The sequence below is a fragment of the Cervus elaphus genome, chromosome 22 (assembly GCF_910594005.1).
Source record: "Cervus elaphus chromosome 22, mCerEla1.1, whole genome shotgun sequence".
In the NCBI taxonomy this organism is placed as follows: Eukaryota; Metazoa; Chordata; class Mammalia; order Artiodactyla; family Cervidae; genus Cervus; species Cervus elaphus.
In genome coordinates this window covers 16,465,143-16,480,574 of record NC_057836.1, presented here as the reverse complement: position 1 = coordinate 16,480,574, position 15,432 = coordinate 16,465,143, and the positions used below count along the sequence as shown (strand labels likewise).

General features: G+C 49.7%; 1 protein-coding gene across 2 annotated transcripts; it reads left to right on the top strand.

The window, feature by feature from the left end:
- The first annotated feature begins 970 nt into the window (after positions 1 to 970).
- On the top strand, positions 971 to 12,068 carry C1R (complement C1r). 2 transcript variants are annotated; one of them, XM_043881836.1, is made up of 11 exons: positions 971 to 1,125; positions 1,835 to 2,063; positions 3,971 to 4,163; positions 4,493 to 4,639; positions 4,729 to 4,925; positions 5,428 to 5,575; positions 5,683 to 5,804; positions 8,421 to 8,499; positions 8,816 to 8,971; positions 10,452 to 10,526; positions 10,990 to 12,068. In XM_043881836.1, coding segments are annotated over exons 1-11 (2,118 nt in total). In that variant the 5' UTR covers positions 971 to 1,123; the 3' UTR covers positions 11,760 to 12,068. The 2 variants fall into 2 exon arrangements, with proteins under 2 accessions (XP_043737771.1, XP_043737770.1); XM_043881835.1 differs by lacking the exon at positions 971 to 1,125 and adding an exon at positions 1,620 to 1,755.
- The last annotated feature ends 3,364 nt before the right edge of the window (positions 12,069 to 15,432 follow it).

The following is a 15,432-nucleotide window of genomic DNA, read 5'->3' as shown; positions in this document are numbered from 1 at the left end:
TCACATCCACAACTGGTGGTCCACAGACACCCTGTTTGCCCAGCCCCTGGTGCCATGACCCTCAGGGGCTCACACTCTGGACCAGATGCTGAGGATAAAAGGATGTCTCCATCCCATCCTCAGCTGCCCTTGTTTCCCTAAGGGACAAGCTCATTGACAGGCCTGAGTCCATTGATGGGGGGAGGAAGGGCCTTTTTCTTTTTCTTTTTTTGTGCTTGGACCTTAGTACCCTGACCAGGGATCAACGCCATGCCGCTTGCCTGGGAAGCTGGTTGTCTTAACCCCTAGACCACCAGGGAAGTCCAGGGAGGGTCTTAAAACAGAGCCTAGTGGTGCTTTGGGGTCATAGCAGTCCCTGTTCTACTTGTCATTTTTAAAAATTTCTTTATTAGCTGCACTGCATGGCATGTGGGATCTTAGTTCCCTGACCAGGGATTGGAAACAAGGAGTTTTAACCACTAGAGCTTCAGGTTAAGTTCTCTCTATGTGTAATTTCCGAGGGAAGCAGGGCGGGACCCCAGGTCAAGCAAGCGTCTCTCTCCTCTGCGCCCTCCTGCACTCCCCATCTCTAATCCTTGCTCCTGTGCCATTATCCTGGGCATTGAACCCTGGTCATTCCTGTACCAGAGCTTCTGGCTAACTAAGGACAGGGAGAACAGGGTTAAAGGAGAAAGGGTCACAAAAGACCCCCCTCAACTGCGATTTCCACTGCTCTTTGGATGGGAACCCTGAACACTCAGCCGCAGTCACCAGAAAGGCCCTGAGGAAGGGTGGGGATTCCCCTGAGATTTAGAAAGGGACATCTGGGCCTCCAACCCAAGGCTTTTCTGTCCCTAAAAATGCAGAAACTTCTCTAGCCCTTACCCTGAAGGCCAGCAGGTGGCAGCACCATCAGGCATTTCACAACCAAAACTAAACCGAAACAGAATTGTTTTTTTCTTTTTTGGTTTTGTTTATGCAAATAGTTAATTCCCTACAAACTTCCTCCCGGAATGGTCACCCCTTCCCCCTCCACAGTCCCTCCCTTCCCCTTCCCTCCCCTGCATGACCCTGCTCTCTCTGCACCCAGAGTGCACGAAGACGCTGTCACGAGAGTCAGAGATCCAACAACAGGCCTTGAGAAATGTGAGTAAGCCTGGTGGGGACCAAGGAAGGAGGGAGACACCAGAGGGGATGATCTTGGGCACGGGAGGCCCCCTGTGCCCAGACTTACTCAGGGAGGTGGGAGCACCCGGCCCCTCCCCATACACCTTATCTCTCCAGTGTGCACACGCATGCACGCTCACAAACGCATGTCCCATCTCTCCTCCCAAGGAGAAAGGAGACTCAGACCCAGGAGGTGAGGCCACACTGCCTTCCTCCTCCAGCTCATAGGGAGCTGTGAGGTGGGGAGGAGTCCCTCAGCCTGGAGAGTCAGCCTCTGTACCTGAGACCCTCTTTCACAGGCGGTCTCTCCCAGAGGTCTTGCTGAGCGTGTGGGAGCCATTTCAGAGACCATGACTGGAAACCCTCACCCTCAGTTTACTGGTCCAAGCCAGCCCGATTCCTGGAAGGGCAGCAGAGTGATGCAACAGGGCAAGGAGGAGGCTGGGGAGAGAGGTGGGGGGAGTGTGGTGACCTCTGGACCGGACACTGCCCCAGGGAGGAGCACCGAGTGCAGCAGCTGCAGGGACCAGCCTCCCCCCTGCACCCTCCCCTCCCACCCTAGGACATCTCCCTGAGATCTAGAATGGACCGAGAGGAAAATGCCCGGCGGTACGGCAATCCCATCCCCTACCAAACTGCTTGGGTCTGCACCCCTCCCGCCCTACAGATACCTTTTTTCTTTTGGCAGGTGGCTTTTATACCTCCTGCTGCCGGTCCTGTTCTACAGGGTTGGAGGCACCATCCCTACCCCTCAGAGGCTCTACGGGGAGGTGACATCCCCTTTGTTCCCCAAGCCTTACCCTAACAATTTTGAGAGGACCACTGTGATCACAGTACCCACGGGGTACAGGGTGAAGCTTGTCTTCTGGCAGTTTGACCTGGAGCCTTCGGAAGGTTGTTTCTATGACTATGTCAAGGTAGGGGGGCAGATTAGGGGGGTGGGCAGAGGCAGAACTGAGTGTCTCTGGAACCTGGGGACCCGAGTTCTGACCGGCCTGGATAGCACACCCTGCCCGGGGACACAGCCCCAAGCTGGTAAAAGCTGATGGCCAGGTGGGGTTCTGGAAGTCCAGGGGTGTCGAAGATGGGTGGCCACTGGTCTGAGAGACCCTCGTGGAGCACAGAGGGGAGAAACAGAGAGAGAGGGGACAGGCCTTGCTCTTGGGGAATGCACTGTCCACAGGAGTCCCCCAAAAACCTTCCCTGTCTGCTTACTTGCCCAGAGGATTTTGGAAACTTCCATACCTCGGTTTCCCTGTTGCCATGGAGAGTCTCACCGTGGCTGCCTCCTCACCAGGAACACAGGGACATGGGGAAGCGGCATGTGTGTGGCGGTGGCTCAAGGGTGGTCTCCAGCCAGGACAGTGGGCTCAGTCCCCTCTCCTCTGTCACGACCGAGGGCCCCGTCCCAGTCCCTCTTTCTACATCCAATAAAAATGAGATTCCTGGAGACTTCTCCAGTGGTCTAGTGGCTAAGACTCTGTGCTCCCAAGGCAGGGGCCCCCGGTTTGATTCCTGGGGAACTTAGTTAGGAAACTAGGATCCCACTTACTGCACACACACACACACACACACACACACACACACAGAGGCAAAATGAGATTCTTGATTCAGGATTCAGATAGAGCCCATAAACACTATTTCTAGGAGATCCCCCAGAGGATATAAAAGAATACCATGAAAATGCCATATCTTATTAGCCCAGAGGACTTGAGATGTCAGCAGTGCTGGTAGGGAGGGTCCTGGTGGCAGGCAAAGTGCGGATGAGGTAGGAGGGGGACGCCTTCTGCTTTGCAGGAGCTAAGGAATCTGTGAAGGAAGAGAGGTAAGGGGAGCTCAGTGATGCTTGCTAAGCCGGCGGGTCCTGGATGCTCACATTCAGCTGAATATCAGGAGTCATGGCTGGACAGGAATGGGTTGACCAAGACAAGGTGGAAGGACAGGACAGAGGATAAAGCAGATCATCCAGGCTCTAGGGATGAAGGAATGATAGAAACCAGGTAGAGGCAACCAGGATTCCAGTGGGAGGTGGACACAGGAAGAGATGGGGGTAAAGAAAGGTCTGACACACGTTGTTGTTCAGTCACTAAGTCGTGTCAGACTCTTTGCAACCCCATGGACTGCAGCACACCAGGCTTCCCTGTCCTTCAGCATGTCTCCGAGTTTGCTTGAATTCATCTATTGAGTCAGTGATGCCATCCAACCATCTCATCCTCTGTCATCCCTTCTCCTCCTGCCTTCTATCTTGCCCAGTATCAAGGACAATTCCATGAGTCAGCTCTTCATATTAGGTAGCCAAAGTATTGAAACTTCAGCTTTGGCATCAGTCTTTCTAGTGAATAATCAGAGCTGATTTCCTTTAGGATTGACTGGTTTGATCTATTTGCTGTCCAAGGGACTCTCAAGAGTCTTCTCCAGCACCACAATTTGAAAGCATCAGTTTTTCAGCACTCAACCTTCTTTATGGTCCAACTCTCACATCCATACATGACTACTGGAAACATCATAGCTTTGACTAGACGTACCTTTCTCAGCAAAGTGATGTCTTTGCTTTTTAATATGCTGTCTAGGTTTGTCATAGCTGGGGGTCATAAAAAGGGAGGGCCGAGTCCAGACACGGGATAATGTGCAAGGTCAGTCGATGGGGATGCAGGACAGAGGAAAGTCCTCTGGGGAAGCAGGTAGACAGCAGCTGGAGACCATCCAGCGGGGCGGGGAGGAGGGGGCAGGATCCCATCTCCGGGATAAGAGAAGGATGACCTTCATAACCTTCCATATGGGATGTGTCCCCTCAACAGCTTGTCCGTCTGTCCCTCCTCCACAGATTTCTGCTGATAAGAAGACCATGGGGAGGTTCTGTGGGCAGCTGGGTTCTCCCCTGGGCAACCCCCCAGGAAGGAAGGAATTCATGTCCCAAGGGAACAAGATGCTGCTGACTTTCCACTCGGACTTCTCCAATGAGGAGAACGGCACCATCATGTTCTACAAGGGCTTCCTGGCATACTACCAAGCCGTGGGTGAGTGGTGCCTGTGCTGGGCTCCTGGGCTCATACTGAATGGGGGCCAAAAAGGGAGATTCTTGAATCCAAAGATTTGGGAAGCCAGGCCTTCTTGTTTTTTCCCAAGAGAGCTTTTTCTAGGAGAGGGCTATCCCCCGGGGTCCTGTCCCCACTGAGCAGGTCCCAGAAAGGGTCAGAGCGGCCCGGAGTTCCAGGTGGCCTGAGATAACCTTGTCCTTAGGCCTCTGATGAGTGACCTCACTGAGACCAGCGCCTCCAAAGGTCCCTCCCCCGCCCCCCACCCAGCTTCTGTGGGATTGAATCCCTCCTTCTGGAATCTCTTCCAGACCTGGACGAATGTGCCTTGCAGCTCAACTCGGTTGAGGAGGATGCCCCGCCTCGGTGCCAGCACCTGTGCCACAACTACGTCGGCGGCTATTTCTGCTCCTGCCGCGCAGGCTATGAGCTCCAGCAAGATGGGCGTTCCTGCCAGGGTGAGGTCCTGCCTGGGTGGTCCCAGCGGAGGCATGGGCTGAGCAAGGTGGGGCTCGCTGGGTGACCCGCTCTCGCTCTGCTCTCCCAGCTGAGTGCAGCAGCGAGCTGTTCACGGAGCCCTCCGGCTACATCTCCAGCTTGGAGTACCCCCAACCCTACCCCCCCGACCTGCGCTGCAACTACAGTATCCGGGTAGAGCGGGGCCACACCCTCCACCTCCAATTCCTGGAGCCTTTTGAAATCGACGACCACCAGCAAATACACTGTCCCTACGACCAGCTGCAGGTACAGCCAACCCACCCCCAGAAATCCTCTCGTCCCCATCCCTACACGTCTCCTCTCAGCCCTCCTCCCCACTGGGCCATCTGGCCAATGGGTGCAGAAATGGCCAATGTCCCACATGAGTTGTCCTACACACCTGGCTTCCCAGGTGTCTCTAGTGGTAAAGAACCCATCTGCCAATGCAGGAGGTGTAAGAGATTCAGGTTCAATCCCTGGGTCGGGAAAATCCTCTGGAGGAGGTCATGGCAACCCACTCCAGTATTCTTGCCTGGAGAATTCCATGGACAGAGGAGCCTGGCGGGCTACGGTCCATAAAGTTGCAAAGACCTGGACTCGACTGAGCAACTTAGCGCACACTCCTGGCTGGTGGGTCCTAGGGAGGCTTTCTCCTCTCCAGCTGAAAACATACACCAAGCAGGATCCACACCACCAGCACCACTGCCTTAGCCCTGCGTCTGAATTGGCGACATGACCCTCCCTCTGTCCACCCCCACCACCGCCACAGATCTATGTCAAGGGGAGGAACATTGGTGAGTTCTGTGGAAAGCAAAGGCCGGAGCACATTGATGCCCAAAGCAACTCGGTGGACCTGCTCTTCTTCACGGACGAGTCAGGGGACAGCCGGGGCTGGAAGCTGCACTACACTAGTGAAGGTAAGGCTGCCTGGGGCCCCTCAGGGGCCAGAAACGGGGCAGGATGAGGCAGTTAGAACGGAGGCCAGTGGCTCGGAAATAAACGTGCCCTCTGATCTCCGTAATAGTCATCAAGTGCCCCCAGCCCAAGACCCTGGACTCATACACCATCATTCAGGACCCGCAGCCTCAATACCAGTACCGGGACTATTTCATCGCCACCTGCAAAAAAGGCTACGAGCTCGTGGAGGTAAGAGCCAGGGCCGAGGGGAGGGAGCTGACCCAGAGTCCGGCATAATTCACACGGACTATGGAGGCTCAGCCCCACATGGAAACATAAGCATGTTTGAGCTGGAAGGGTTACCCAGCCTGCTCCAACTTGACTGCACACTAGAAATAGGATTTCAGAATTCTGATGTCCAGTCCCCTGCTAGAGACTAGTCCATGGGTCTGAAGGGGAGCATGGGTATCAGGATTACCTATAGTTACTTGGTGATTCTAATGCCCAGCCGAGTCTAAGAACTATGGGACCTGGCCCTATTACTCACTATGCAGTGAGGAACCAAACAGGTGGGGGTGGAGCTGAAGAGCGAGACCTCACTCACTCAACATCACTGGAATTGTGTACAACAGGGACCGGCAACAAATCCCCTGCCTCTTGCCCCAGGGCTCTCGGTTTTTGTTTTTAAAACCTACCTGGCTTTACTCGATGATTCATGAATCGGGCAGCATTCCATCAAACAATCAGAAGAGGCTCCGTTTATGTCCACCGGTGGTCTTAGCCCAGACCTACCACCCTGTCCAGAGCTTTGCAGACCCAGGAGAGAATGTGGTTTGCTCCACTGGTGAATCTCACAAAAGCCAGGAAACTAAAATGCTACTCTCGGGACTGCCTGGTGGCCCAGTGGTTAAGAATCCACCTTCCGGTGCAGGGGGCGTGGGTATGACCCCTGGTTGGGGAACTGAGATCCCACATGTCTCAGGGCACCTAAGCCTGTGCACCACAACTACAGAAAGCAGTGAGGAATCAGTGAAGGCAATTAATAATAAATAAATAAATAAATAAATGCTATTTTTATGAACCATACAATTGGAGTTACCCTGGCCAGGGGCCTGGGACTGGACATCCCATCTTTGTCTAGTAGGTCCCCTCGGAAGACCCACCCTGAATCAGAGAAGAGACCTTCGGTTGGTTGTGGTGAATTCACCCAACAAACATTTTAAGTGTTGATTCAGTGACAGGCAGTGTTCTGGATGTGGGAGGTACAGTAAAAGAAACACACATGTTCACACAGGTTTCATGGAGCTTACCTTTGAATAGAGATGAGTCAGCCAGATCACTGCTTAGTCCAGGAAGGACTGGGGGTCCTGGGCACACCCCTCCCCACCGTTCAGGTTACAACCTGCCCCACCTATGCCACCAGCACCCTTACCTCGTCACTTATCATTCACATCATCAACTTTAAACCTACTCACACAGTTTATCTCACATTATTTACTTTTTATTTGACTCAGCAGTAAAGACTCCACCTGCAATGCAGGAGACATGGGTTCAGTTCCTGGGTGGGGAAGACTCCCCTGAAGAACGATATGGTAACCCACCCCAGTATTCTTGCCTGGAAAAGTCCACGGACAGAGGAACCTGACGGTCTACAGTCCATGGGGTTGCAAAACAGTCGGGACATGCCTGAGCGACTACATGATAATTTACATTTTGCTCAGATATCCTAGTTCTCATGCACATTCTCTTGCAGTCTGGTCCAGGGCTAACAATCTGAGATGATTGTTGGTGTTAATAAAACTCACTCATGTTCTCCAGTTACTTTTCATTTCAGAGGGTGCTGTCTCCTGGCCTGTCCCCACCATGTGCTGGCCTAGGATAGCACTTAGCATATGTCAGCATCTTGAGTCCCCTTGAAAGTGGCTGGGCTGCACTAGCATTTTAGGAAAGACCCTTAGCCTTGAGAAGCCTGCAGTCTGGGGGCAATGGGGTGATACGGGGCTTACCTGGCAGAGCAGTCCAGAGGGAAGAAACATGGCCCTACTTCAGGGCAGAGACTTTTGTTTCAATGGAGAGAACGAGCAAAACTGTGCTTGTGGCTTGTTTGCTTTTTAATTAAAAACTGTGAAGTTCAGGGACTTCCCTGGTATTGTGAAGTTCAGGGACTTCCCTGGTATTCCAGTGTCTGAGATTCTGCACTCCCAAAGCAGGGGGCCTGGGTTCGATTCCTGATCTGGAAACCTGACCCGACACACCTCAACTAAAGATCCCACAATGAAGATCGAAGATCCTGAGTGCCACAACTAAGACCCAAAGCAGCCAAAATAAATAATAAATAAATAAATAAATATTTTTAAAAATAAAATTACGGGGTTCAACTGGACCTCAGTGGAAACTCTTGAAATCCCAAGAGTCTAGAGAGGGGATTATTGGGTATAACAACTAGCCCTAGCTCTGATATATTTTTTTAAATTATTTATTTATTTATTTACCTATTTGGCTGTGTCAGCATGCGGGCTCTGTAGCTGTGGCATTCAAGCTTAGTTGCTCCTCAGCATGTGGGATCTTAGTTCCTCGACCAGGGATCAAACCCATGTCCCCTACACTGGAGGACAGATTCTTAACTACTAGACCACTGGGCAAGTCCCCAGTTCTGGCTTCCTGCTGTGTGGCTCAGTGCACCCATCTGTCAGTCTGGTCTGAGAGGACCGGCTAGGAAGAGGGGCCCAGGGGCCACATCCACAGGTGTTGAGGTTGGAGGGCTGAGAGCTGCCTTTGCATCCTTACTGCTCCCCTGTGGGCAAGGGCAGGAGGGAGCCTCAGGGCCTCCTGGTACTAATGGCTTCTCCACCTCTGCTCCAACAGGGCAACAAGGTGCTCCTGTCCTTCACAGCTGTCTGCCAGGATGATGGCACATGGCACCGAGCCATGCCCAGGTGCAGGAGTAAGTTGCAACTCAAGCATGTGTCTCCCCCCAGGAGAAGGGAAGAGGGTCGGGCCTAAGCATCGCCCCCCAAAAGCCATTCCCCTGACTTGTCCTTTGAAGGCTCCAGCCCACCGGGAACCAGTTGGCCTTCATCTCTGCAGATGAGGGGCTCTGCCCAGAACTGAGTTTTATCCCATCCAATTCTCATGCATCACGAAAGCCCCCAGTGACCATATCTCCCGAAGGCTCTCAGCATGTTCAGTGGGTTCCCACCCCTCCCACTGAAGTTCCGGTACAGTCCTCAGCTCTCACGTGGCCCTGTGTTCTCTCCAAGTCAAGAACTGCGGGCGGCCCCGAAGCCTGCCCAACGGGGCCTTCAATTACATCACCAGAGAAGGGGTGAATACCTACGAGGCCCGTATCCAGTACTACTGCGATGAGCCCTTCTACAAGATGCACACCAAAGACGGCACAAGCGAGTCTGAGCGAGGTAAGGACACGTGTAAATGGCCATCTTCTCCCTCTTGTTGGAACATCTTCTGCAATTTCTTTCAACAGAGTCTCCAAGGAGGGAATATTAAGATATTTATCCCGGGCACTGGCTTCAGGGGTGCCAGGAGGCTTCTAATAAGGTTGGAAAAGGAAACATTTGAGCTGATAGAATGAAAGACTTGAATCTTATAAACAACCCTCTCTCACCCCACCCCCTCCCCCACCCTCACCAGCACCCCCACTACAGGTTTATCAGTGGGGTTTCCTCAGCACTCTCCCCACATTCCCTCTCAGGTTGCTGTGTTGTGACTTTTTGCACTACTAAACTGCTTTCAGACTCATCAGTGGGTATCTTGAAAACTTTTTAGTGGAAGAAATCACATGATTTGTAGGTTTAAAACATGCCAAAAAAGAAAAACAAATCTTGTTTATAAGCTATTACTGTTGCTGTTGTTAGTCACTCAGTCGTGTCCGACTCTTTGTGACCCTAAGGACTGTAGCCCGCCAGGCTCCTCTGTCCATGGGATTCTCCAGGCAAGAATACTGGAGTGGGTTTCCATTTCCTTCTCCATGTTTACAGGCTATATAGGGTATTATTTAAGAGCTGGACTTTGAAGTAAGACAACTCTCTATTTGCATCTTGGTTCTGGCACTTAGAAGTTATATGACCTTGTGTAAATTATTTAAACCCAGTTTCCTCAACTCTAGTGTTAGTCACTCAGTCGTGTCCGACTCTGAGATCTCATGGACTGTAGCCTGCCTGGCTCCTCTGTCCATGGAATTCTCCAAGCAAGAATACTGGAATGGGTAGCCTTCCCCTTCTCCAGGGTACTTCCTGACCCAGAGATCAAACCCTGGTCTCCTGCACTGCAGGCTGGCACTTTACTGTCTGAGCCACCAGGGAAGCCCTCCTTGTCTCTAGGAGGAGGGTAATGATGCATATCTGAAAGCATCACCAAGGTGCGTCAGTAAGATAAAATGCTGAGCGTCAAGCAAGGTACACTGTCCACAATCAGAAAACATAGCTACGGGGAATTCCCTGACAGTCCAGCAATTAGGACTCCACGTTTTCACTGCTGAGGGCTCGGGTTCAATCTGTGGTTGGGGAACTAAGATTTGCACAGCAGAGCCGAAAAAACACCCTCAAAAAACAAAACAAGAAAACATAACTCCCACTATCATCCGCTACCCAGCACCAAGATGCAATAATGATAAAATCTTCTTGATAAGTTCCTTCCAGTTTTTGTGTCAACTTTCACACATAGGGATCACAACAAATACGAGTTAAGCATTCTGATTTTTCCATTTAGCATCAAAACAAAAACACACATGGAGCTTTTCAAAACACACACGTTCAGTATCCCATCCGCAGGTATTCCAACCTTTCCCTTTGTTCCTCCTCCTTTCTGTGCTCACTTTGGTGCCCTTGGCCCCCGCCCACAACCCCCCAGCCTGAGCTCAGCCCCCTCTCCCCTCAGGGCTGTACACCTGCACAGCTCAGGGCATTTGGAAGAACGAGCTGGTAGGAGAGAAGATGCCTCGGTGTTTGCCAGGTGAGTGGAAGCCCTCCACTGTCCTCTGTGGCCTTGGCAGCCATGCAGGGCCTCAGAGGAGGGGTGGCATAGACAAGAGAGAGACAGTCCCGCCTGAAGCTGAAGACGGACATGGGGCATCTGGAAAAAGGAGAGGAGATGCCCCAGGAGAAGGGCAGAGGGACCCAGAGAGCTGGCCCTGTCCTGACAGTCCTGGACTTTTCACTGAGCAGATGGGAGACCAAGAATAAATAAAAAGGGCAAGAAAAGCCCTAGGAAAGAATAAACAAGAACGAAGAGAGATGACTGACAATATGCCAAAGAGGGGGGGTGAGGAGAGGGCTGGCGGGGGAGGATGGGGAGAGAGGGAAAGGCCCTGAACTAAAAAGAGGGGCAAAGGGGAGGGGCCAGGCCATGGAGGGAGGAGGGTGGCCAGGTGCTGACTTTTCTACACCCCCCCGCCCCTCCATTGTCTCCTCCCCAGTGTGCGGGAAGCCAGTCCACCCCGTGGAGCAGAGGCAACGCATCATTGGAGGCCAGAGGGCCAAGCTGGGCAACTTCCCCTGGCAGGCCTACACCAACATCCACGGGCCCGGGGGTGGCGCACTGCTGGGGGACCGCTGGATCGTCACAGCCGCGCACACCATCTACCCCAAGGACCACGAGGCACAGGGCAACCCCAATTTAGACGTGTTCCTGGGCCACATCAACGTGGAAGATATCACCAAGCTGTCCAACCACCCAGTCCGTAGGGTCATAATCCACCCAGACTACCGCCAGGAAGAGTCCCACAATTTTGAGGGGGACATCGCCCTCCTGGAGCTGGAAAATAGCGTCACCCTAGGCCCCAACCTCCTGCCCATCTGCCTCCCAGACAACGAGACCCTCTATGACCCGGGTCTCGTGGGCTATGTCAGTGGCTTTGGGATCATGGAGGAGAGAATTTCTCACAACCTCAGATTTGTCCGTCTGCCAGTAGCTAGGCGAGAGATTTGCGAGCGCTGGCTCCAGCAAAAAAACAGGAATGATGTGTTTTCTGAAAACATGTTCTGTGCTGGGAACCCAGCCACAAGGCAGGATTCCTGCCAAGGGGATAGTGGAGGGGTCTTTGCAGTGAGTGATAAGAAAAATGACCGCTGGGTGGCCACGGGCATCGTGTCCTGGGGCATCGGGTGTGGTGAAGGGTACGGGTTCTACACCAATCTCCTCAACTACGTGGACTGGATCAAGAAAGTGATGGAAGCAGAAGACTGAGCCCAGGATTGCCTAGGTCCAGAGAGGAGTATATTACAAAAAAAATTTTTTATCTGACCAGTTGTTGATAACTTCTAAGAATCCATATTAAAATCACTAATGCAGAAAGACACCATGTGAAATAAATTCTCTTCTCTATAGTCCCATCTACTTTCTTCACCTGAAACAACCCAAAGGTCACCTTTATTTCCCCAAAGAATTGCACAAGATATATTCCACCATATCTAGGTATCATTGTCCTCTTCCATTTTTATACCATGGCATAACTGAATATAGAATGTCTTCCAAATAAAATTTTATGGGAAAGTCCATTGTGTAAAGTGAATTTAAAGCAGTATTTATAAGTATATTTAGTGACATCAGGGCTTCCCGGGCGGCTCTGCCATAGAGTCTGCCTGCCAGTGCAGGAGACAAAGTTTCGATCCCTGCTCTGGGAAAATCCCACACGCCTCAGAGAAACTGAGTCCGTGCACTTGGGCTCCACAAACTTCCAGCTGAAACTACTGAAGCCAGTGTACTCTAGAGCCTGTGCTGGGCAATAGGAGAAGCCCATGTAACAATGTAGACCCAACACAGCCAAAAAAATTAATTGATTTTTTAAAATATTTAGTGAAATCACAAGTAAAATATTTTCATAGGAACACAATGGGAATAGTTAAGTTGCTGCACACATTTATCATTAGAGTTGTAGATACTTTATCTCTGTCTTTTGTTTTGATTATACACTACAAAAAAAATCCTTATTTTCCCACATAAACATTTGCAGATACAAGATCTTTTTTAACAGGTCAGTTTCCAATCTCTAAATATTCCTTAAGAGAAGAGTGGTATGAAATTTTTGTTCCCAAATTGGGTCACTAACAGTACTTTTTCTAATCATTTATTTACATATGTATGTATTTACTTTTTGGCCACACCTCCCAGCATGTGGGGTCTTAGTTCCTGGACCAGGAATGGAACCTGTACCCCTGTAGAGGAAGTGCAGAGTCTTAGCCACTGGACAACCAGGGTAATCCCATTAACAATATTTCCAAATAATTTATATTATTTAAGATATGTTTAAAGGCCAGAGAAGGACTGAAAACTTCGGATAAACAATGTAAGTACTTATGTCAGAATATTATCATGACATTATTGCATGTATATTGTCACCTTGCTTATTAAACTTTTATGCAGAGTACATCACGAGAAATACTGGGCTGGATGAAGCACAAGCTGGAATCAAGATTGCCAGGAGACATACCAATAACCTCAGATATGTAGATGACACCACCCTTATGGCAGAAAGCAAAGAAGACCTAAAGACCCTCTTGATGAAAGTGAAAGAGGAAAGTGGAAAAGTTGGCTTAAAGCTCAACATTCGGAAAACTAACATCATGGCATCTGGTCCCATCACTTCATGGCAAATAAATGGAGAAACAAAGGAAACAGTGAGAGACTTTATTTTGGGGGGCTCCAAAATCACTGCAGATGGTGACTGCAGCCATGAAATTAAAACATACTTGCTCCTTGGAAGAAAAGCTATGACCAACCTAGAGAGCATATTAAAAAGCAGAGACATTACTTCGCCAACAAATGTCCGTCTAGTCAAGGCTATGGTTTTTCCAGTAGTCATGTGTAGATGTGAGAGTTGGACTGTAAAGAAAGCTGAGCGCCGAAGAATTGATGCTTTTGAACTGTGGTGTTGGAGAAGACTGTTGAGAGTCCCTTGGACAGCAAGGAGATCCAACCAGTCCATCCTAAAGAAAATCAGTCCTGAATAGTCATTGAAAGGACTGATGTTGAAGCTGAAACTCCAATACTTTGGCCATGTGATGCTAAGAACTGACTCATGAGAAAAGACCCTGATGCTGGGAAAGATTGAAGGCAGGGGGAGAAGGGGACGACAGAGGATGAGGTGGCTGAATGGCATCACTAACTTGATGGACATGAGTTTGAATAAACTCTGGGAGTTGGTGATGGACAGGGAGGCCTGGTGTGCTGCAGTCTGTGGGGTCACAAAGAGTCGGACACAACTGAGCACCTGAACTGAACTGAACTGATTATTGCACAACTGACTCTGCTGGACTTGTCTGAACAATCTTACTTGAGCTGACTCACACAGGCCTGAATAAAAGATCAAGGCAGAGTTAAAACATTCCTGAGTAATGACGAATTTGTAAGTCCAAATGTAGGTCCACAATCCCTTATCTGGCACCCTCAAGTCCAAGTGCCTTCCAATGTTCAACATTTTACAGATTTCAGAAACACAATATACCATCTGTGTAATGTAATACCATCCTATTATAACAGTGTCCAGGGCAGCACCCTGCAAGAAACAGGTAAGTGAAGTAAGTCAGAAAGAGAAAAACAGATATCATATATTCTCACATACATGTGGAATCTAGAAAAATGGTACTGATGAACCTATTTGCAGGACAGGAGAGGCAACACAGATGTGGAGAATAGCCAAGTGGACATGACAGATGGCAGGGTGAGAAAGGGGGTGTGGGCCGAGGAAACCAGATCTGAAAGAGACACGTGCACCCCAATGTTCATCGGAGCTCTGTTTATAATAGCCAGGACATGGAAGCAACCTAGATGCCCATCAGCAGACGAATGGATAAGGAAGTTGTGGTACATATACACCATGGAATATTACTCAGCCATTAAAAAGAATTCATTTGAATCAGTTCTCATGAGATGGATGAAACTGGAGCCCATTATACAGTGAAGTAAGCCAGAAAGATAAAGATCGATAATGTATACTGACGCATATATATGGAATTTAGAAAGATGGTAATGATAACCCTATATGCAAAACAGAAAAAGAGACACAGATGTACAGAACAGACTTTTGGACTCTGTGGGAGAAGGCGAGGGTGGGATGTTTTGAGAGAACAGCATCGAAACATGTATATTATCAAGGGTGAGACAGATCACCAGCCCAGGTTGGATGCATGAGACAAGGGCTCGGGCCTGGTGCACTGGGAAGACCCAGAGGAATCGGGTGGAGAGGGAGGTGGGAGGGGGGATCGGGATGGGGAACACATGTAAATCCATGGCTGATTCATGTCAATGTATGGCAAAAACCACTATAATATTGTAAAGTAATTAGCCTCCAACCAATAAAAATAAATGGGAAAAAAAGAAAGGGCGTGTGGGATGAACTGGGAGATTGCGATTGACATGTATGCTATTAAAGTTATGTATAAAATAGATAACTAATGAGAACCTCTTGTATAGCACAGGGACCTCTACTCAATGCTCTGTGGTGACCAGAATGAGAAGGAAATTCAAAAAAGAGGGGACATGTGTATACATATAGCTGATTCACTTTGCTATACAGCAGAAATTAGCACAACATTGCAAACAACTATACTCCAATTTTTTAAAAAGAAGAACAACTCTTCTGAAAAAACATTTGAATAGTCATAGTAAGTGTGATAGATAAACACTCTGGATAGTTACCTATCAGTTACTGTCAGGTTTTGCCACTAAATAAGTTTTGGTGTCAAACTTGTTAAAACATTTTCTGTTTTTAAGAGCATTTTAGATGTCAGGATTGTGGACTACTGTAGGTGAAAATGAAAAGAAAACATTTTCTCATGGAGTCTACGTGAAAGCATACACAAGTGGCGTGGGCTACGTTTGAAGAGTATATGTTGATTGCAGTTTTTTTAATGTTTAGAAA